The following is a 21,439-nucleotide window of genomic DNA, read 5'->3' as shown; positions in this document are numbered from 1 at the left end:
GGCAGGCTCCAGTGAACCAGCATGGTGCTTGACACTGAACGTAAGGGAAAGGCTACCCCTCAACAGCAAGCCCTGAAACTGAACTACAAATGATTTGCTCTAAAGAACTCTAAACTTAAAGTGGCAGGAAGCCAGCTGTGCTTCAGATGAAGCGCCAAGGACCAAGGTGTTTGTGAATAGTCAGCAAATACCACGTGCGAGGCACCGTGCTAGGCACCGAGGGACGGGTACAGAAGTCCACAGGCCATGACTGCATGTCCCAGAGCTGCCAGTGCAGTCATGGAAGAACACATGTTCCTAAGGAATTGTTCAGTCCCATCTGCAGGCCAGCCCGGATCCCTTTTTTTTTTTTTTTTTTTTGTACTGGGAATTGAATCCAGAGGCATTTCTACCTCTGAGTCACATCACCAGCCCCATTTTATCTTTTAGTTATAAACAGTGTCTCGTTAGGTTTCTGAGAGTCTCACCAAATTGCTAAGGTTGGTCTTGAATCTGCAATCCTTCTGTCTCAGCCTCCCATGTATTGGGATTACAGGTGTGCTCCACCATGCTTGACTCTGGATTCCTTTGAAAAATCCTTTCTTTTTTTCTTTTTTATTTCTCCCAGCTGTCCCAGGCAGTCTGCTTGGATATATATTAATCTTCTAGCTTTTTTCAAATTGTAATTGCTTCATGATTCTGTTAGTCACAGAGGAATTGCTATCCTATCACTTTCCTCAACCTTTTTTGTTAATTTGGAGAGGCAGGGAAAAGGGAGTCAGAATAGGCTACATCACAATAGCCAAAACATGGATGTAAACCCAGTATCTGGCAATCAAAGAAAGGATTAAAAACGTGGTATAGCCACACAATGAAATAGTACATAGCCACCACAAGGAATACAGTATTGCCAATGGTACAACGTGGCCAAACCTTGAAACAATTATGCTAAGTAGAATAAGCCAGGCAAAAAGGCTACATGTTGTATGATTCCATTTATTTCTTTATTTATTTTTGTGGTATTGGGGAACCCAGGGACTTTCGACCTCTGGGCTACACTCCCAGACCTATTTTATATTTTATTTGGAAACAGGGTCTCACTAGGTGACTGAGGGCCTCACTAAGTAGCTCAGGCTGGCTTCAAACCTGCATGATCCTCCAAGGATCAGCCTCCCAAGTACTGGGATTATCAGCGTGCGCCACCACGCCTGGCTCGTGTGATTCCATTTAAACAGGCAAATGTATAGACAGGAAACAGTTCAGGTGTTGAAGGCAGCAAGTGGAAAGGGAAGTAACTGCTCAGAGGTTGGGGGTTAGGGAGTGATGGGACATGTTTGGGAATCAGTATCTCTGGCTGCACAACTTGATAAATATACTAAAAATCGCCAAAAGGCACACTCAAAATAATGGATCTTCTAGCATATGAATGATGTCCAAATTAAAGGAAAAAACAGGACATAGTCAGAGATACTCAAAGCATGGCAGAAGACACTGTAAATAATGGAGGCTCCCAGGGTCTTTGGCTGTCTAATATCCAAGAGACAACGTAATTTCCAAGGTGCTAATTTTTTTTTTAATTTTTTTTTGGTGGTACTGGGGTTCCTGGAAGCCCTTCTTCCTCCGGGCTACACTCCCAGACCTATTTTATATTTTTGAAACAGGGTCTCTTACACCAGCACGGCTGGATTCGAACCTGCGCGATCCTCCTGTCTCCGCCTCCCAAGCACGGGGATTACAAGCGTGCGCCACCACGCCCGGCTATTTTTTTTATTTTTTGGTGGTACTGGGATGGAACCTAGAAGCCTTCTACCTCCGGACTACACACTTCCAGACCTATTTTATATTTTATTTGGAAACAGGTTTTCTTAAGACAGCTGAGGCTGGCTTTGAACCTGTATGATCCTCCTGTCTCAGTCTCCCAAGCACAAAAATTACAAGTATGCGCCACCACACATGGCCCAAGGTGCTAAATTATAATAAAGGCAGTAGGAAACTCACTGGCCTGGTGACCAGGGATTGTTGGCTTCAGCAGAGTTCTTATGTCACAGTGAGCTCTGAAATTCCCAGACTCTCTAGCAAGTTTCATATGTTGGCAATAATAATTGTTATTCTTAATAATTATTGCTAATAACAAATATTAATTATTTTATAGGCAGCATTTATATTTCACACTATCACTCAGCACTTCAAAGTACAACATCGCCGGGCATGGTGGCGCACACTTGTAATCCCCACGCTTGGGAGGCTGAGACAGGAGGATCACACAAGTTCGAAGCCAGTCTCAGCTACTTAGTGAGGCTCTCAGCAACTTAGTGAGACCCTGTTTCCAAAAAAAAAAAAAAAAAAATAGATCTGGGAGTGTAGCCCGGAGGTAGAAAGCCTCTGGGTTCCACCCCAGTACACCAAAACAAACAAACAACAACAAAAAAAAAAAACCCAAAAAACAAAGTACAACATCAAGTATGCGACTATTAAGTGTAGGGACTGTTGTGATCCCCATTTCACAGAAGTGCAAGCTGAGGCCACCAGTTAATAACTATGGGCAGACCTGAGCTTTGAAGCCCAGGCTTCTGGCCTCTGTGTCAGTCTGCCTTGCAGCACTGGTGAGGGAGGTGTGGATACTCTGAGCACAGGGTTCATGTGAGCTGCCATGTTTCCCCAAGTTCAGTTCCTGTGTGTCCCAACCTGCAGGCTTGCGGTCTATTTCCTCTATCAGACTCTCCCCCTGTAGCACACACCCCATGTGCCCCCCTGGCCTCAACAAGATATGACAGCTACAGTGGGCATCTTTTTCTTTGTCTTTACTGGGAGGGACAGTCCAAAGTGGTACTGGCGCAGGGAAGCAGCCACTGACTGGAGGTTAGAGAAGACCCCTGGAGCCAGGACTTCCCTCCCTCCTGCCTGGCCCCTCTGATCAGTAGGGTCTCCAGCTACTGAGGCCCTGTTGGAGACCCTGCAGAGCTGAATGCCTACCTCAGTGCTGACCGCTTCATCTGAAGGGTTGATCAGGACCACTGTTTCTAAGACGTCACTTCGATGATGAAGGATCTTTTGTCCTGTAGGCAGAAAAACATACAGAGAGGAGACCTTTAGCTCTTCCGGACAACAGTCGTTTGCCTGCTTTGGGATGGCAGAGGAATTTCTGCCTTCAACATGGCACAGGGCACGGGATTATCTGCACCATCTGGGGAAGCACGGTTGGCACTCCTGAAGCAGAGGGTGTGCACGCAGCAGGCTGGGCCAGAGCTGGCCCGGTGTGGCCGGCCCCGCCCTGCGCTCTCACACTCTCCAGTGTTTGTGGTTGACCGCCAGGCAGCCTTGGTGCCCTAACGATGGTTTATATCTGAGACAAGGCATGGATGCCAGGGAAACTCAACGGGGCTCTTGACATTTCTTTTCTCATGGTAATTGGGGATGTTTCTCCCTATCAGCCTTTCTTCTGGTGAGAACTGCTCGCCGAGATTAATTAGGAGCCTTATTGTGAAATGAATGACATCCAGAAACCCGGCCTAACAATTAGCCCAACAACCAGAATGGCTGTCTGAGGCAGGCTCACAGGGCTGTTGGGGTATTCATTAATTAATTCACTTGCTGATAGAAAAGTGGAGGAGCTGTGAGCAAAGGAAAAGTATGGAACAAACCTCCCGCTGGACAGGGTGGTCAAATTGCCCCCAGAAAACAAGCAGAGAACAACAAATCAAAGGGCCATGTGGGATAAGGGAACCTTAAGGAGGAATGAAGCCCTGCAGGTCCTGGATCCCATACCTCTGGCCCCTACACCTCATGGGTTATCAGGGAACCTATGGCTGAACCAGCCCTCTGGCCAAAGTGGACTATGGGTGGCCTACAAATACTCCCCTCCCTGAACAATGGGATGAAAGCCATCAGGCAAACGTGTGGCCAGAGTTGATAATGTTTGCTCTGTCGGCTGATAAAGTGGGGAGGGGTGTTCCCCCAGAAAAGTGGAAGGGGGACACGTGGCTGGGGGGAGAGACAAGAGTGTGCCTGCGGCTTGGAAGGAACAGGAAGCTCATGCAACAGGAAGAAATGGAGTAGCATTTGAGGGAAATGGGCACCAACAGAGAGAAAGACAGAGGAGAAAATAACCCAAACAACCGTTTTCTAAGCAAATAGTTCAGCAGTGCTTCAAAAACTACAGTAGAATTCTACATGACCCTGCTGAACGCAGGGACTGGAACACATACTCATGCGCCACTGTTAATTACAGCATTATTCACAGCCGCCCAAGTGTTTGTCTACGGAGGACTGGACAAAGCGCGGCGTGCCCATACAATGGCATACTGTTGCGCTACAGCATGAATGAACCTGGGAAACGTTGTGCTAAACGAAACAAGCCAGACACAAAGGGACAGATAAGAGTATGATTCCACTTACAAGAAATATCTAGAACAGGCAACTCCACAGTCAGAGAGTAGATCAGACGTTGCCAGGGGACAGGGAAGAGGGCTAAGGGAGGTAGAGCTTAATGGGTATAGTTCTTGTTTAGGGTGATGAAAAGTTTTAAAAATAGAGGTGCTGGCTGGTTGATTCTGTGAGCTAATCAACACCACTGAATTGTATATTTAAAAATAGTTTGAACAAAGTCGGGTGTGGTGATGCATGCCAGTAATCCCGGTACTTGGGAGGCTGAGATAGAAAAAGTGCAGGTTTAAGACCCTGTTTCAAAATAAAAAGCTTACAAAGTACAGGTTTGTTTCAAAATAAAAAGGTCTGGGGGTATAGTGTAGGGGTAGAAATTGCCCCTGAAATAAGTCCACTGTGCCATAAATAAATAAATACATATAAAAAAGTTAAAATGGCAATTTTTGTTATATGTACACACTACACACACAATGTGTGTGTGTGTGTGTGCGCGCGCGTAGTACTGGGGATGAAACCCAGGGGCATTCTACCTCCTAGCTTCACTCCCAGCCCTTTTTATTTTTTATTCTGAATAATAATCTTGCTAGATTGCTGGAAATCTCACTAAGTTGCTGAGGCTGGCCTTGAACCTGCAATGTTAAAGGTATGTGCCACCACATCTAGCTGTTCTATATTCGTTTTCTCACAACTTTAAAACTGTAATATATCAGCCACCAAACAATCCACTTTACATGGGCAAATGGAATACTATGCAAATTATATCTCAATACAGTGGTCAGAAAAGAAAGAAGTCCAGGGTACACAGCTTAGCTGGGCTTTTCCTGTCCTTTATGTCATGAAGGCCCAGAAGGGCCGGAATCAGCAAAGTGCTGACATTCTTGCCCCCATGGCCATCATCAAAGCCATTCTCCTCCACCACCACACTTTTCCTGACAGCTAGTGTTTACCAGCAAACCCCACATCAGACTTAGGAGCAGCCCCAACTAAACCATAAATATGTTTTTAAAATTCTCATATGAATTCACTTAATCCTTGAAGAGCTCTGTGACACAGGCATACCTATGATTTTCCTCATTACTGTCGAAGACAATGAGTCTGTAAAAAAGAATGAGGTACCCAAGGTCGCACAGTTGGAAGTGGTCAGGGACCCAGGGTCCCTGGCTCCAGAGCCCTTCCCCTGCCACTGCCCTATGGAGCTGCTTACTGGGACCAGGAAAAACAGATGGCAGAGGACAAAGGAGAGCTAGAGAAAAGAGGAAGGAATAAAACCAGAGATGTGCTTAATGGATAAAGAAGCCAGAGAGAGCAGGGGGAAGGAGGGAACAAGGCGGGCAGAACACTACACAAAAGAAATTCAGACACTAAGTGAGAGCATGCTAAGCTCGAGCCAAACACCCAAATGAAGAAACTTCAGATCAGAACAACGTCACACAGTTTGGCCCAGCAAAGAGCCGAAGTTATGGAAAATAAACTGAACCACGGAAAACAGAGTTTCTTTACTTATGAATGCTGAATTCTGTGCCTGTTGGCGAGTGCTTTTTTTTTGGCCTTTTGCTTGTTTCTGACAATCATGTGTAAAGCTAAAGCAAAAGCAAATCAACTTAGTAATAACACAATGAAGATCAGCATGACACACAAATCCATCCTTCTTCTCTAAGTCCTTCCATCAGCAGCAGCAGCTTCCCTGGAACGAAGATTTCAAGATCTTTGAAAGCGAGACATTGAGAAGAGATGAAGCTACAGCAGAAGACCAAGGAGACGCGGCCGTGGTTTCCTTCATCCTACTTCTGACCTGAGTCCTCAGAGCATCAGACAGCATAACGCCTGGGTATGACTGTCATCGCTGGTACGTCCACAGAAGCGGCTCCCTCCTCTGGAGAGGACAGAGACACCAAAGCCCTTCTCTTTCTTAAGTGATCCTACACACCGCCACCAACCCTGCTGACCACACCCTTCAAACAGCACATCTAAGCAGCAGCCAGCACGGCCACGCCGCTGCCCACACCGCACGTCCTTCCCCAGACACAGACACCGCGGGCTGCAGGCGCTCCCTTGCCAGGACTTCTTACCATCCACCAGAAGTTCTCTTCCTCTTTGGCTTCATCACTTGCAAACAACACATGTGCCAGCTCCGGGTTAACCTCCACTCCTCCCTAGCCAATTTTCAGGCCAGCTCGCGCAAGAATTCAACTAAGGATGCTCTTCTTGTCCATCTTTGGAAACACCGAGCGGAGCGACACGGGCGATGTGCATGCAGCAAGGGGCCACCGCTGGCCCTTCAACAAAAGCCTTTTCATGGGACGGATTTGAATGGAGGAGCAGATTTAAAGGGAGAGAGGCTCTGCGTTCTTGTCGCGGCTGGCCTCTTGGAAGATTCTCCCCCAGGACAACGTAACCAGGGGCCGGGCCTCTCCAGCATCTGCCAAAGACACAGGCGGGTAGAGGGGCTGAGGTGCCCCCACCCCCACTCCCACTGGGTGCCAGCTCCCCTCGGCCAGCGGCTGTCAGGCGGCGGGGCACTCACAAAGTTGCATATTTGGGGAATGTTTCACACTGGGAAGTGGGCCAGGCATTCTGAAGGAGAGGCCACCACCCTTGCCGGCAAAGATCTCATTCAGTTGCTTTAGAAAAGAATTTCCCAGGGAAGAAAGACGACCCCGCTCCAGCCTCTCTCCCCACCACCACTGTAGTCAGCGCTCCTGTGACACCTCGCGGGAGGCCATTAGGCAGCTGGTGGACAGTCACTCTTCCTCAGAGAGTGGAATGACCATGTCACTCCTTGCTTCCTTAAAAAAAAGTCTTTGGGACTTCCTCGCACAACTTAGTGTGACTGTGGGACTCCATCTGGTGGGGTGGGGGCAGTGGGGATGGCTGTCGTGGGACAAAAAGGGTCTGCTCCACCTGGGAATTAAAAGAGGACAGTCTGGGGACCCCTGAAAGCAGCAGGGTCCCAGCAGACAATGGGACTTTTGTCTGTGCTCCTCCAATGCTGTGTTTAGAACTCAAAGAAGCTCGTGTTTTTCAGTTATTGATGGGACTTGGTTTGTTCTTCCTTTTTTGAAAATCTAAAAGATTCATTCAATCAATGTGTCTTTTTAAAGTCTGACTATATAATGGTTTATGTTTTACTCTATCCACATGATTTGAAATTTCTTACAAGAAAATGTTCTTTTCTATGGATGTTTTGAGGATGATTATGGGCTGTTCTCTCCATGCAGTTTAAGATTCATCTAAACATGTGTCCCTGTGCACAAACAGAACACAGGCTCTCTCCTCAGTTTCAGAAACCTACTGGCTAAATTCAGAGACACCCCGGTGAGATGCAGTCACAACCAAACCCCACAAAGCTCAGAAAAGCTTCTATCACAAATGGCCGATGCTTCTCTCATGTGGGCTCAAAGCATAGTAGCTGGGAGGTTGTAACATTGCTGCGGGGCCCAGAGCAACCCCAACAGTCTCAGCCAGGCATGCAGCTGTACACCTGCAGCCTAGGCCAAGGCAGCGCGGTGGCTGTGAACAGGAGCAATCCCTTGTGGGAAACAATGGATAGCATTGCTAAAACCTTCCCAGTTGTCATGGAGAGGACAATTGCATGTCTTTGAGATGACTATTTACTTCCTTTTCCATTAATGATCACAAGTTAGAACTTCATTTCTATAACTCCTTTTTCCTGAGAAATTAACATTTTGCAAGCATTTTCTAGAAATGGTAATTGAAGGATAAAGAAAGCCTTCTATTTCTATTCTGCATGTGTAACAGGGACTTCAGAGAGGCTGTCTTGGCTGAAAGCAGTGACCACCTCACCTGCAGATGTCCTATAAGTAACTGAAAGCAGTATAAGGCCTGGCATCTCTGTCTTCATTTTCTATCTGTCTTGTATCCTTGGGTCAGGTCCCTGCTTGGCTCTGAATGGAGTCATGTTAATCATTTAATAGGTGTTCGTTTCAAAACTAGAATTACAAAGTTTATTAGCCCTCAATTTACCTAACCTATCTCTCCCTCTTGTAGACCAAGGCAAGATCTGCAGCACACCGTTTAGGAGTCCTAGAGTAGTGCCTACAAGTCTCAGCCATCTCAACCTTCCAGGATCACAGGTCTGAGAGACAAACGTCCTGAACAGCAAGTGAAATAGTTCCTCAATGATAAAGACGTCTCCAGAGCCAGCTCCTTGCAGAACCAGCACCGAGAGAATGAGCTACAGATCTGAAAATCCAGAGTATTCATGGTGCAGGGTATTCATGGTGCACCCTATCCCAACGCTTCCTCTATTTAAACCTAGAGCTTCTGCCAGCACCCTGAAAACAGGGCCGAGATGCTGAACCCCACTTTGCCTTCCCAACATGCCCATGTCATTCAAGTTCTGGTCCTGCTTTTCAATGTTACTTTTTCTGCCCGGTTTTGGGGGCAGGTAGTTGGATCTGGTTAGCTGGGACACCTGGAGTCAGGCCTCTGACCCAGAGAATCACAGTCACACATGGACAGGAGAAGATGAGGAGGGTCCTGAGTCACTGACAACCAGGACTGAAGAGCAGAGCAGGGAGAGGGGCTCCGGCAAGGGAAGAAGACTCCTCCCTTGTCTCTGCTTCTTGGTCCAGCAGCTCCCACTACAGCCCTGTCTCCTCTATCAGCTTCTTCCAGCCCCTTGCCAGGTGGAAACCAGAGTGGGTTCTTTTTTTCAGAAAAAGCATTTGACATTGTGAGTCGATGTTTAGAAAACTCATTGCAGAAATTTTAGAGAAGGTTAACGATCCTAGAGTTAGAAAGGGAAATGTGTGGGATAAAGGAGGCCAGGTCTACCGAGTTAAAGGTAAAGTCTGGAAGATCAAGAGAAGGCTTCAGGTAGAAAATATCTTGTGTAGGGGGAGGAAGCAAGAGTTCTTCACCTCCAGATCTTTACCACAGTGTGCACAAAATACTGTCTAGGTAAAATTTAGATGAATGAATAAAAGCAAAAAATAAAAGGTGCTCTGTACAGGAGTGAAAATAACCAACAGGTCATTACCTTCAAGTCCCCCAGCAGCTTTTAATAACAGCTTTAAATTTGAAATCGTGTCCAGGCCTCCTTTGTGCAGAAACCCATTATCACATGTAAAGCAAGTGTGTGGTCAGTTTAAAAGAGAAAGTGGGTACGGGAGGACTTGATGCTGGAGTGCAGAGCAGGATCCAGCCTGGCAGGAAGAGGGACCAAAGCTCCCTTCTCAGATGGAGGGAAGGGACCAGCACGTGAGGAACCACAGAGGCAGTGTGAAGGCCTGCTCCAGAGTCCACGGGGGGCTCCTCTGCCTCACCTCTGCATCTGAGCAAGAGAGATAAAGACAGACAGAGGTGTGTGTGTGCGTGTGTATGTGTGTGTGTGTGTGTGTGTGTGTGTGTGTGTGTGTGTGTGTGTAAACATAGTAAACATAGGCTACCCTGTAACAGAGCTTCTGAGAGGCCACAACTGTAGCTCTCTTTTCCAGGTGCCCCAGGGTCAGGACACAGGGAAGCATCAGGAGAGGAGCTGAATGAAAAGCCTCCCTTGTGTTCCCTGAGCAAGAGCTCAGCTCAGCCCTGAGGAACAACGCGTCCATGAGGCAGGGCAGACTACTCCCTTCACCCCGCCGCTGAAGCACTGGGGAAAACCAAGGTGCTGAGCCCCCTGGTATCTCCTGATTACTCGGATCCCCAAAGTCAATGCAGGAAGTGAAAAGCTGACTGTTACCAGGAAATGACATGGGCTCCCTCTTGGGGGAAGTCAGGCTACCCCTGGAGGGAGTCTGATTTCTCAAGGGCTCTCAAAGTCAAATCGACTTGTTTGTCTTTTCCCCTTTTTCTGTTCTTCAACTTTCGGCCTGAAGCTTGGAAAAGAGTCTTTTTCAGGCTGGTGTCTCAGAGGCAACAGGGACCAGGACTGAAAGACAGCACAAGCAGAATCCAAAGGGCACGCCGGATTTATGGTCAGGCATATGCAAGAGCACTTTCCGTGTGCCAGGTGCCATCCTATCTGGATCAAAACAGGTAACAAGAGAAGCTGGGCGCAGTGGCACATACCTACAATCTCAGCTATTTCACAGGCTGAGGCAAGAGGACTGCAAGTTAGAGGTCTGCCTGGGCAACTTAGTGAGACACTACCTCACCTCAAAGCAAAATTTTAGAAAAGGGCTAGGGATGTAGTTCAGTGGTAGAGTACCCCTGGGTGGGATCCCCAGTATTGAAATAAAAGGGAAAAACAAAAAACTAATCCCCAGTACCATCACACACACACACACACACACACACACACACACACACACACACACAGAAAAAAAAAAAACCTAAAAGCTAAACATGAGGTTAATACACAGAAGCAGTTCATGGTAGCATGCAATCCTTGATCACCAGAAAGCTCATCTCAAGAATACATCAATAAAACTACCCATGAACAGTGATGTAGGGTCTCTACATTTTGATCTTCAGGTAGGGTCTTGTTTACATCATACATTGCTGTGAAGTTCTGGGTGTAAATAGTACTCTCCCCTTGTTGTGGACCACAGACCTGAGTCCTAATGCTGTGCCCAGGACCACAGGCAGTGCAGGAGAGCAGGTAGGGGACTCATGTCAAGCTCCACTAACAGCTGCTCAGGACCAAGGTCGCAGCAGGGACAACTATCCCCCCCCCTTTTAAATTTACTATTATGCAAAATAAAGATTTTTAAGCTGTGATGCCAAGATTCCCCTTTATACGAGGTAAACACACAGGCTGGGGCAGCTGATGCTCAGCCAGGGCCCACTCAGTCACTAGGAGAACGCCTGGCTCGCCCTCCCGGGCACCCGGGCCTCCCACACACCGAGAGCAAGTCCTTTGTTCTGCTGAGCAGTCAGCCAAGTTTTCTCCCACTTCTCCCCTGATATTCCTGGAAATGGCATTTTTTTCTGTTGAAAGAATATTTGTTTCTGACTGTGTTCTATCTCTGATGTGTGTTCCTGAACGCCACCTCACTTTGCAAATTTGGGACATTTGTTTTTTTTCAGTGAATTGAAAAATCAAATCCCATTGCAAACAAGTTCAGGACATTTGTAAACAGTTTTTAGTATAAACAAGTTGATCTTTGTTTCAGAGAAAGGTAACTTCTTATTCCTCACCGCTGATATCTCTGCGTGACAGAGAGCTTAGTCATTAGTTCACGTGAATCTATACTTATTTTTTCTCTATATTTCTTGGGCCTTGTTAACGATTTGTTATTGCTAGCCCATGGGTCCTCTGCCATCGTGGGCTTCTCATCTCTCCAACTTTTATCTGCCTGGATAGAAAAATAACCAAAGCCCCCTGACTTCCAAGCATCTCTCCATGCCCCAAACTTTCCCAGCGGCAGAAGCCATCCCAGCCTTCAGGCACAGGCAGGGAGGCCTCGTGTTGCTTTTCAACATCTCCCCAGCTTCCATCTGCGCACACCAGGAGCACAACTTGTGATGGGCCCATTTCTTTTCCAGGGTTCTCACGTTACTCACTTCCTAATCCCACCTTTTTTTTTTTTTTTTTTTTTTTTTTTTTTACTCTCCAAGACATCAGGCTTAAGTCTTAATAATTCCATTCCCCAAACACAACCATTCCTATGAAGTAACAACAACAACAACAATAAAAAACTTAAAGAGCATAACTTTAGCCCTCTACTTTTACCATGTGCTATGGACTTTTTTTTTTTTTTGCAGGTCTGAGGATGGAACCCAGGGGCATTCAACCTCTGAGCTACACCCCCTGCCCTATTTTTTTTTTTATTCTTTATTTTGAAAACAGGGTCTCACTGAGTTGCAGAGGGCCTTACTAAGTAGCTGAGGCTGTCCACAACAGCGATTCTCCAGTCTCAGCCTCCCAAATGCTGGGATTACAAGCGTGCACCACCACGCCCGGCTCTGGGTGCTTCTGAAACATCTAGAAAGCCTAGATATTTCCAACATGTACTTATTTCCCACTATACATACTATAGCAATGAATAAACCACACATACATACTTAACAAAGGCCATCTGGAAACAAAGGAACATTCTGGTCTAGAAACCTCCCCTTTTCTATCTTATCAACCCAAGGGTCAGATAAAGGAACCTGCAATGCTTAAATCCATAAAAAAGACTAAACTTAAAACCACTTAGTTATTAAATTCCTAATCCCTTTCTTCACCGGTTTTCTTCTATCTATCCCTTTTCTCTTAGCTTCTCCTCTTGTTTTCTTTTTCTTCTTTTTTTTTTTTTAAAAAAAAGAATCAAGACAAAGGGATGAGAATTCAAACTAGCAAAGATTAGAAGCTAAAGAGTGTGGAAGAAAGTAGAAATAAGTAACATAAACAGTGATGAAACCCAGGCTCCCTGGAAGACAGAGAAGAAACCAGCAATGCCCACGGGGTGCACCAGCCAAGGTTGACATAACAGCCTGAAGTCTGTTTCTTCAACAATGTACAGATGTTATAGTTTTAAAAACAACAGGCACGCAGGACATGGTGGCTGATGCTTGTAATCAAAGTACTTGGGAGGCTGAGACAGGAGGATCCCAGCTTTGAGGATAGCCTCAGCAACTTAGTAAAACTTTCGGCAACCTAGCAAGACCCTGTTTCAAAACAAAACATATAAAGGGTTGGAAGTATAGTTTGGAGGCAGAACGCCCCTGGGATCAATCCACAGTACCACAAAAAATAAAATAAAAAATGAAATACACACCTATGTAAAGCGATGTCTTACCCTGTCAGGGAGCCAACTCCAGGGCCATTAAGAACAGATCAACCTCCACCCCAAACGTCACCACTCACATGGTGCTTTCCCTCTGCCTCTGCCCCCATCAGCCTGGATGAGGGGCTAAGTCTCTGCACCTGCTTCCTCAGTGGAAACAAGGTAGGATCTGTGGGTGCCCTGTTCTCTCAACAAAACCGCTGCAGACAAAGGCAAACACTCATGTTCCTAATGCGCAGGAAAGGAGTCCCTTTCCCTGCCTTCCAGATGCGAGGAATCCAGCAGCCAAGAAGGATGGAGCCTCGTGAAAACGGGCCGCTCTTACGGTGTGAGGAATCAGAGCTTCCTCACCTGCCTGCCTGGGAGGCCCCAAGGAGCCTTGGTGACCATGTCCTCTCCTCTCTCCCCCTCTCAGTCTGCAGAAGAGGAAGCTTCAGACACAGCAGCGGCCTGTCACACATGCAGACTAATATTTGTACAACCGCCAAAGCAGTTTCCTATGTATATTCTAGATCCTTTTGTTTGGGGGGTGGCTGCCAAAATACTAATACGACCTTTCATTTGTGAGGCACTTTACAGTTTATGAAAATTTTTATCTACTTTTTATTGGTGCAGTATAAGCATAATTATAGTGAGATTCAAAGTGATAAATACACATGCACACTTGGTTACTTCCCTCCACTTACCACCCCCGCTACCCCTTCCTCCCGTCTCCATACGTGTTAGTGAGATTGGCGATGAAACTTCTTGTACAGATGTCACCTTATTTGAGCTGTTCTCTCTCTCAACCCTTGCCTTTCCACTCTCCACCTTCCTCCCCCAAACCCCTTCCACTATTCAGCTGGTCTCTCTTTTCATTTGACTGAAGTCCCTTTTGCTTCCTATTTTCATTCTAGCTTCCACATATGAGAGGAAATATCAGACCCTTGACTTTCTAAGACTGGCTGATCTCACTTAGCTTACTATTCTCTAGTTCTGCCCATTTTCCTGCAAATGTCATAATTTTATTCTCCTTTATAGCTAAATAAAATTCCATCATATGAACATAGCGTATTTTCATCATCCATTCATCTGTTGATGGCCACCTAGGTCGGTTCTCTCATTTGACTATTGTGAAGTTGGCCGCTATAAACGTGGATATGCACGTATCACTATAGTACTCTAACTTCAATTGTTTGGAGAGATACTGAGGAGTGGTATGGCTGGGGCATATGGTGGTTCCATTCCTAGTGTTCTGAGGAACCTCCATACCGATCTCCACGGTGGCTGTACTAACTTACAATCCCACCAACAGGGTCTAGAACCTCCTATTTCATCACATCCTCACCAGCTATACATATATTTCGTGGGGAGGGGATGTTGGTATGTGGTGCTGGGGATTGAACCCAGGGGCAGTCTAGCTCTGAGCCACACACCCCAGCCCTATTTTATTTTTTTATTTTGAAACAGGGTCCCACCAAGCTGCTAAGAACCTTGTTAAGTTGCTGAAGCTGGCTTCAAAACATTCATCCTCCTGTTTGGGCCTCCCAAGTACTAGGATTACAGGTGTGCACCACCACTGTCGGCTTATTGTTTCTATTCATGATGATTGCCATTCTAATTAGAATTAGATGAAATATCAGGGTAGTTTTGATTTGCATTTTCCTCATTGCTCATGATGTTGGACATTTTTTCACGTATTTGTTGGCCATTTGTATTTCTGCTTTGGAGAAGTGTTTCTTCATTTCAATAGCCCAATTTAAATGGGATTACTTGTGGCTTTGGTGTTTTTTGAGTTCTTTATATATTCTAGATATGAGCCCTCTAGCAGAGGAGTGGCTGGCAAAGATTTTCTCCCAGTCTGTAGACTCTGTCTTCAGACTCTTGATCTTATCCTTCACTGCACAGAAGCTTTCTGATTTGATGGCATCCTATTGCTTACTACCTCATGTGCACATTGCAAAGATCATTGGTTAAAATTCTTCCTATTTGACAGATGGGGAAACTTAATACAGATGGGCATGCTTCTGGAGAGTTAGCTGCCTTCATCATAGAGATAAAAATGAGCTTGAGCTATTGAACTGGCTTTCGCACAGCCCACGACTAGTGATCCCCTCTCCTTTCACCATCCCTCACTGCTTCTCATGTTGTTCTAGGAATGTAACAAGGTCCAAATTCTTACTGTTTACAAAAAAGATTTACATGAGAGACATTTTCTTAGAATAATTTCAGCATTTGGGATATAGAATTGGGGATAATATTTATTTTGCAGGATACCTGCCATGTGTCAGGTACTTTGGCAAGTATTAGGTAAAATTGGAGATTATCCGTATTGGCTATTTTAACCCAGAAAATGGCACTTTTACATGGAAAAAAATAAAGTAGGTTTTAGAGAATATTTAAAAACAATTTTTTAAAAATTGTTGTTTTTTCCTGCAGTGCTGGGGATGGAACCCTAGGGCTTTGCACTTGCTAGGCAAATGCTCCACCACTGAGCCACGTCTTCAACCCTTCTGTAATTTTTATTTTTAGACAGGGTATCACTAAGTTGCCCAGGTTGGCCTTGAACTTGTGATCTTCCTCCTGCCTCATTCTCCCAAATAGCTGAGATTACAGGCATGCATCACCATGCCTGGCTAATGTTTTCAAATCTTACCGATCCTCTTCTGCTTTTGTAAGACATGTTGTATTTCCTTTTTTGCTAAGATGTGTGCATTAGTTTACTGAGGACACAGTTTTCTAGAGTTTAATTCAGACAGATGAGTGATGCTTTCATAAACTAGGCAATGAGATTAAAACCTGAGAGGGATGCTACCCCCTATTAAAGGGAATACAGTTCAGTAGGGAGACTGTGTTTTGATCATTTCTAATTCAGGAAAATGAAAGTCTGAAGTAGTTCTGTCCATAGCAGTAGCTCAATCAATATTTGATAGAGGAATTAATAATAATAATAATAGCTATGCAATATGGAATACCTGCCCAGGTCAAGCTCTAGTCTAAGTTCTTTCTGTCTGATATGTATTTCATTTAATCTGCACATTACCTAATGAGGAAGAGATGGCCCCTGTTTCACAGCTAAAGAGAATAAGGCACAGAGCTCTGGAACAACAGCAGCCCAAGGGTCCAGAGAGTTAGTGGTGGGGTAGCTTGGAGACCACATGGTCAGTAACGGATATGCCATTCTGAAAGGGACGGAGGTAGGCAGAGCTGGAGAGTCTGGTGTGGGGCATACTGCACTTGAGGTCCCCACGGGATGCCCTGGTGGCTCTCTCTAGTAAGGAGACAGAAACGTGGCTCTAATGCTGAGGCAAGAGGTTGGGCATGAAGCACAGTATGCACAGTAAGGGCCTCTCACTGAGAACTGTCTTGGAAAATGCCCCTATTTAAGGGGTGGGCAAGGCAGGTAAAAGCTGCTCAAGGGATGGAGAAAAAGCCCGAGAAATATAATGGCACCCTGCCTCCCTGCTCACCTCTCACCTTCATCCCACCCCAAGGTGACTTCTAACTGCAGTGCTATTCTGATCCCCAAACTAAGCTACCTCTGGTTTAGAGGTAAGTCAAGGCAGAATATCCCAAAGACATAAAATAATCCAATGAGAACTCATATCTGGTTTTCGTTTTGTTTTGTTCTGTTGATAGTGAGGATTACACCTGGGAACATTCTAGCTTTAAACTACATCCCATGCTTTTATTTATTTTTGATACTGAGGATTGAATCCTGGGGCATTCTACCTCTGAGCCCTATTTTTACCCCAGCCCTATCTTTTATTCTGTATTTTGAAACAGGATCTCACCAAGTGGCAGAGGGCCTGTCTCAGCCTCCTGAGTAACTGGGATTACAATTGTGCACCACCACACCTGGCTCACCTCAGACATTTAAAAAAAATTATTTTCATTTTGAAACAGTTTCTTGCTAAATTGCTGAGGGGCTCCCTCAGTTGCTGAGGGACCTCACTTAAAATCACCCGCACGTTGTTTCTCTGTATTACTGCCCTAATGTCTGGACAGACTGCCAGAATTATTTATTTCCCTTAGGAGCAAATGTGATCAATAAAGGCTCAACCAACTCTTCTGGTACGTACTGATTCCCAGAATCATTTGACAGGTTTATCTGACATTTAATTTGCCATCCAACTCCTGCCAGTGATCAACTCCCGGGAAACGGTTGACCTTTTGCCCTCATCGGTTCCTATCAGAACCAAATCATGACACCCTCAAAGCCGCTAAAACAAAAACTGAATCAGCTTTTTTTTTTTTTTTAATACTTGGCTACTGAAAAAGGGGGTGGAGATATAAATAGCTGACATAACACATACTAAATCCGGAACCTAACGATTTCCAGTCCCTTGGTAGGTCTTTAGCCCTAGGCCAGGGAGAAACTGTGTGAGCTGTTATTTTTCCCTGTAAAGTGTAGAACCCACAGTGGCATAATGGGGCTGGACATAGCAACCAGCTGGTGATCTGTCAGGAAGGGACTTCTTTTTTTTTTTTTTCCAGTACTGGGGATGAAACCCAGGGACATTCTACCACCGAGCTACACCCTCAGCTCTTTATTTGAAACTGAGTTGCAAAGAGCCTCACTAAGTAGTATCAGAGTCTGTCCTCCAACCACAATCCTCCTGTCTCAGCCTCCCAAATGCTGGGATTACGAGCTTGCACCACCATGCCCAGCAAGAAGGGAATTCCTAAGGTTTGAATCCCGATCTAAAAGGCCAGGGTTCAAGAGACTTCAGATCCGGTCCCGGCTCCCGGTGGAGGCACTTGTTTCAAATGAGGGCATACAAGTCTGTGCTCCAGCAGCATGAATAAGTCTGGTCATCTTTCCAGTGTTTCACATGGAGCCTCTGCCTGAGCCAAGGGACTGCGACTCCTGTTGTTTGAACTGTGTTTATTTATGCACTGCACCACTCAGCAGCCCCAGTGCAGGTGGCTAGCGCACCCATGGGGGCTGACTCAGCACCTGGACATTTCCACCCCACACTGTGCCCTGTCGTTCAGTCATGGCTGGCTGCCTGGCTGCCGAGAGAGGACACCCAGTTCTTACTGACCTCGAGCCTCCCTCCTGCAGGCCAGCGGGGTTCTCGGCACACCAGGGGCGGAGCCTGGTTCCTCTGCACTCTCCTGTGCTTGGCCTACAGTTGTATGCTCTATCTGGGCACCAAGACGATGCCTCTTTGGAGCCTGGTCCTCAGCTTCTCCAGCTGAGTTTGAACAGATCCCAAGCCTGCTCCCTCCTTTTAAACCTGAGGCCTAAGGACGGTCGTTCACGATCTTTACCATGTCTGTTGATTCCACTGTTTGCTGTGCCACCCTCGACAACAGCTCCAGAAAAACCATCATATCTGCTCACCCGTTTTCCTCCCTATTAAGCAGGAAAAAAGTCTTTATTGTCTTTTACTTTACCCTTTTTGATTCTGTATATGTTGCCCTAGGCAGCAACAGGGAAAAGGTTTGATAGATTTATAAGAAGAGAAGAAAGCTTTGGGAGAATGTGGTAGTGTGTGTGTGTGTGTGTGTGTGTGTGTGTGTGTGTGTATATATATATATATATATTTTTTTTTTTTTCCTGTGCTGAGGATTGAGGGTTTTTTTACGGGTCTGGGGATGGAACCCAGGGGCATTTGACCTCTGATCTACAGCTCCTGGCCCTATTTTTTATTCTTTATTTTGAAACCGGGTCTCACTGAGTTGCAGAGGGCCTCACTAAATAGCCGAGGCTGTCCACGAACCGCGATCCTCCGGTCTCAGACCTTTTTTTTTTTTAATTTTGAGAAAGGGTCTGGCAACTTATCCAGACCCTCCTGCCTCAACATACTGAGCTGTCAGGATTACAAGCGTGCACTACGATGCCAGCTCTGTTTTTATATTCAACCAGAAGATCCTCACAAGGTCGTTAACTGTGAGGTTCACAACATGTCCATAAACTGCAATATTTGCTGAAGGTTTGCTTCCTATTCCACCAATTTATTTTTTTATTTATTTTAAGGTTAGTATCATTATCCTTCTCTGGGAGGCTGTAGTTGAGTGAATATATCTGTAGACTTTGAAAACTTGATGTAGGAAAATTAAAGGAGTCGGTTTGGGCCCCATACTTAATGAATGCCTACTTAACAAATAGAGATTGGTTTCTGGTACAATTTAATCAGACCTGGACAAGAGGCATTTGCAGGGCACTGATGAATGCGTTCTGAGCTCAGAGGTGGCTCCCCGGAGAGAGAGGTTCGAAACCCATGAGGCAGAAGGAATTCAGGAAGAGTCAAGTAAATTCTATCTTCTATCTTCTTTTAACAAAACTAAAATTCTACTTTAGAATGAGTTCATGAAGGGAGAAAAATAATCTGGGGACTTTGGGAAAACCTGCTCATGAGAAAATTCCTGGATATTAGGTTTTTAATTTCCACAAGAATTAATAGGTACATGGTGTGACACATAAAAATATATCCTGAGTCTTGCCTATGAATAGATAATTATTTTAAGTGGGCTCAACCGTTTACCCTTCCTGTATCGTATCTGAATATTGTGGTCAACAGAGAGGTGCCTTGTGCAGAGAAGTGGTAGCGAGAGAACCAGCTCACACATTCTTACTAACAGATGCTGAAAGTTATAATAACAAATCTGGAATCTCATCGAAACCTCCTAACTTTCTACTCTTTTGCTGGGAGGAAGTTTTCCTTCTAGTTAAAAAAAAAAAAAAACAATTACCAAATTTCAAACAATGGGACAGATGCTGCGAAAAGCTGTGTCACACATGGAAAAACATGCCTTCTTGCTCACTTACTTTCCATGGAAGAGACATGCATGGAACAGAGAGAGAGAGACAGAGACAGAGACAGAGAGAGAGGTGCTGATAGAGCACAATGCTCAGCCATTTTGAAAATCTGGTTCTCTAGCTCCCTTTGTTTCTCTTCTCTTTTTGGTGAAAGGTCTACATTTTGGCATTTCTGTGTTGCCTATTTGGTTTGGAGCTTTCCAATTGAGCATTTTCCATGGAACACACACACACACACACACACACACACACACACACACAAGAAAGGGAAATATAGCAATTAGCATACATTCTGCGGGTGCACCAAGCTCTGTGCCAGGCCAGTCAGCCGTTTTGCCTTGCTTCCTGAACTGCCCCGCCCTGCTCCCAGCCTGCCACTTGCCCAGCAGATGCCCGCCCCTTCCCTTCCTCTGCTTTCAGTTTTCCCAGCCACTGCACACTTGCTCAAGTACTTAATGAGTTTTTAATTCAGTTTTGAGTCTGGAAGCCGGCCAGCCCCTGCTGCCTGGGGTTCGCGTTTCCCTTTATACCTCATTAGAGGATAGTCGGAAAGACAAGTTGTGTCCCCGTTGGCTTTCTAGGGAGCATTCGCTGGGCCTTCTCCCGCGAGCACAGAGCCTTGTGTTCTGTGGACAAAGGGCTAAATAGAAGCATGGGGGAGACACCTCTGAGTATCGGCAGGTAACTGCTCTGACCTTTCTAGGGAGTGAACACTGCTCTGGATCCCTGTGGGCCCGCACCTACCAGTGGGAGTGTAGTGCACAGAATATTCTTTAGCCCCAAATCACATGCATTTTTCCAAACTAAAGCCTATCACGTAACAAGATCCTGGAAGAGTCCTCTCTGCCGTGATTCCTGTGGCCCCATCTCAGATGCCAAAATGAAATCTGCATGCCACCCTCATGTCCGTGAACTCTGATGTGGACTATCAAACAGTTCAGTGACCCTTGGGGGAGGTCTGTATAATCTGTAGAAGCTATGCTCTAGGAGAAAATGTTGAACAAGCTCTCTGAGGTGTAATGTGCCGGGATATACCTTGTAAATGAGACCGTTTGTCCAGTATTTGTGAAACCATAGCTAAGATGGCACAGTCTAGAATTTCAGGGTCTGGGACTGTTCAAAGAAGACCTCGTTCAAATCCCTTTGCCAGCTGTATGATCGACGGCAAGTGACTCTGAGTCCTATCTATAAAATAGAGGTAATTATAATGTCCACCTCTGACAGTTTTCAGGAGAGCAGAATGTGGTAGAATATCAGAGATATTAAGGCCGGGCGTGGTGGCACACCCTTGTAATCCCCGTGCTTGGGAGGCTGAGACAGGAGGATCGCACAGGTTAGAAGCCAGCCTCAGCTACTTAGTGAGGCTCTCAGCAACTTAGTGAAACCCTGTTTCCAAATAAAAACATAAAATAGGTCTGGGAGTATAGCCCGGAGGTAGAAAGCGTCTGGGTTCCACCCCTAGTACCACCAAAAAAAAAAAAAAAAAGAATATCAGAGATATTACATGTTTGTATGCCCATAAAATATGGGTATGTGAAAGAGACAGATTGATGATTATGTTTTAACCGAGGGGCTGAGGAAGATTACACAGAAAAATATACTAAGAATTATCTGGTAAAGGCACAATGTATTTTATAAAAAATAGTAGGCTTCA

At 45.6% G+C, this 21,439-nt stretch overlaps 1 protein-coding gene across 1 annotated transcript in view; it reads right to left on the bottom strand.

Moving 5' to 3' along the window:
* MAP1B (microtubule associated protein 1B) overlaps nt 1-21,439 on the bottom strand; it is a gene marked incomplete at both ends in the record, with an annotated part of 103,278 nt that overhangs the window by 20,402 nt on the left and 61,437 nt on the right. The window contains one exon of the mRNA XM_080702863.1: nt 2,953-3,035. Within this exon, the coding sequence (XP_080558989.1) occupies nt 2,953-3,035 (83 nt within the window). The remainder of the gene's footprint in view (nt 1-2,952; nt 3,036-21,439) is intronic.

This window comes from Muscardinus avellanarius (genome assembly GCF_963383645.1).
Source record: "Muscardinus avellanarius genome assembly, chromosome: 1".
Lineage (NCBI taxonomy): Eukaryota > Metazoa > Chordata > Mammalia > Rodentia > Gliridae > Muscardinus > Muscardinus avellanarius.
The sequence above is the reverse complement of the archived record's forward strand: the minus strand, read 5'-3'. Positions and strand labels throughout refer to the sequence as shown.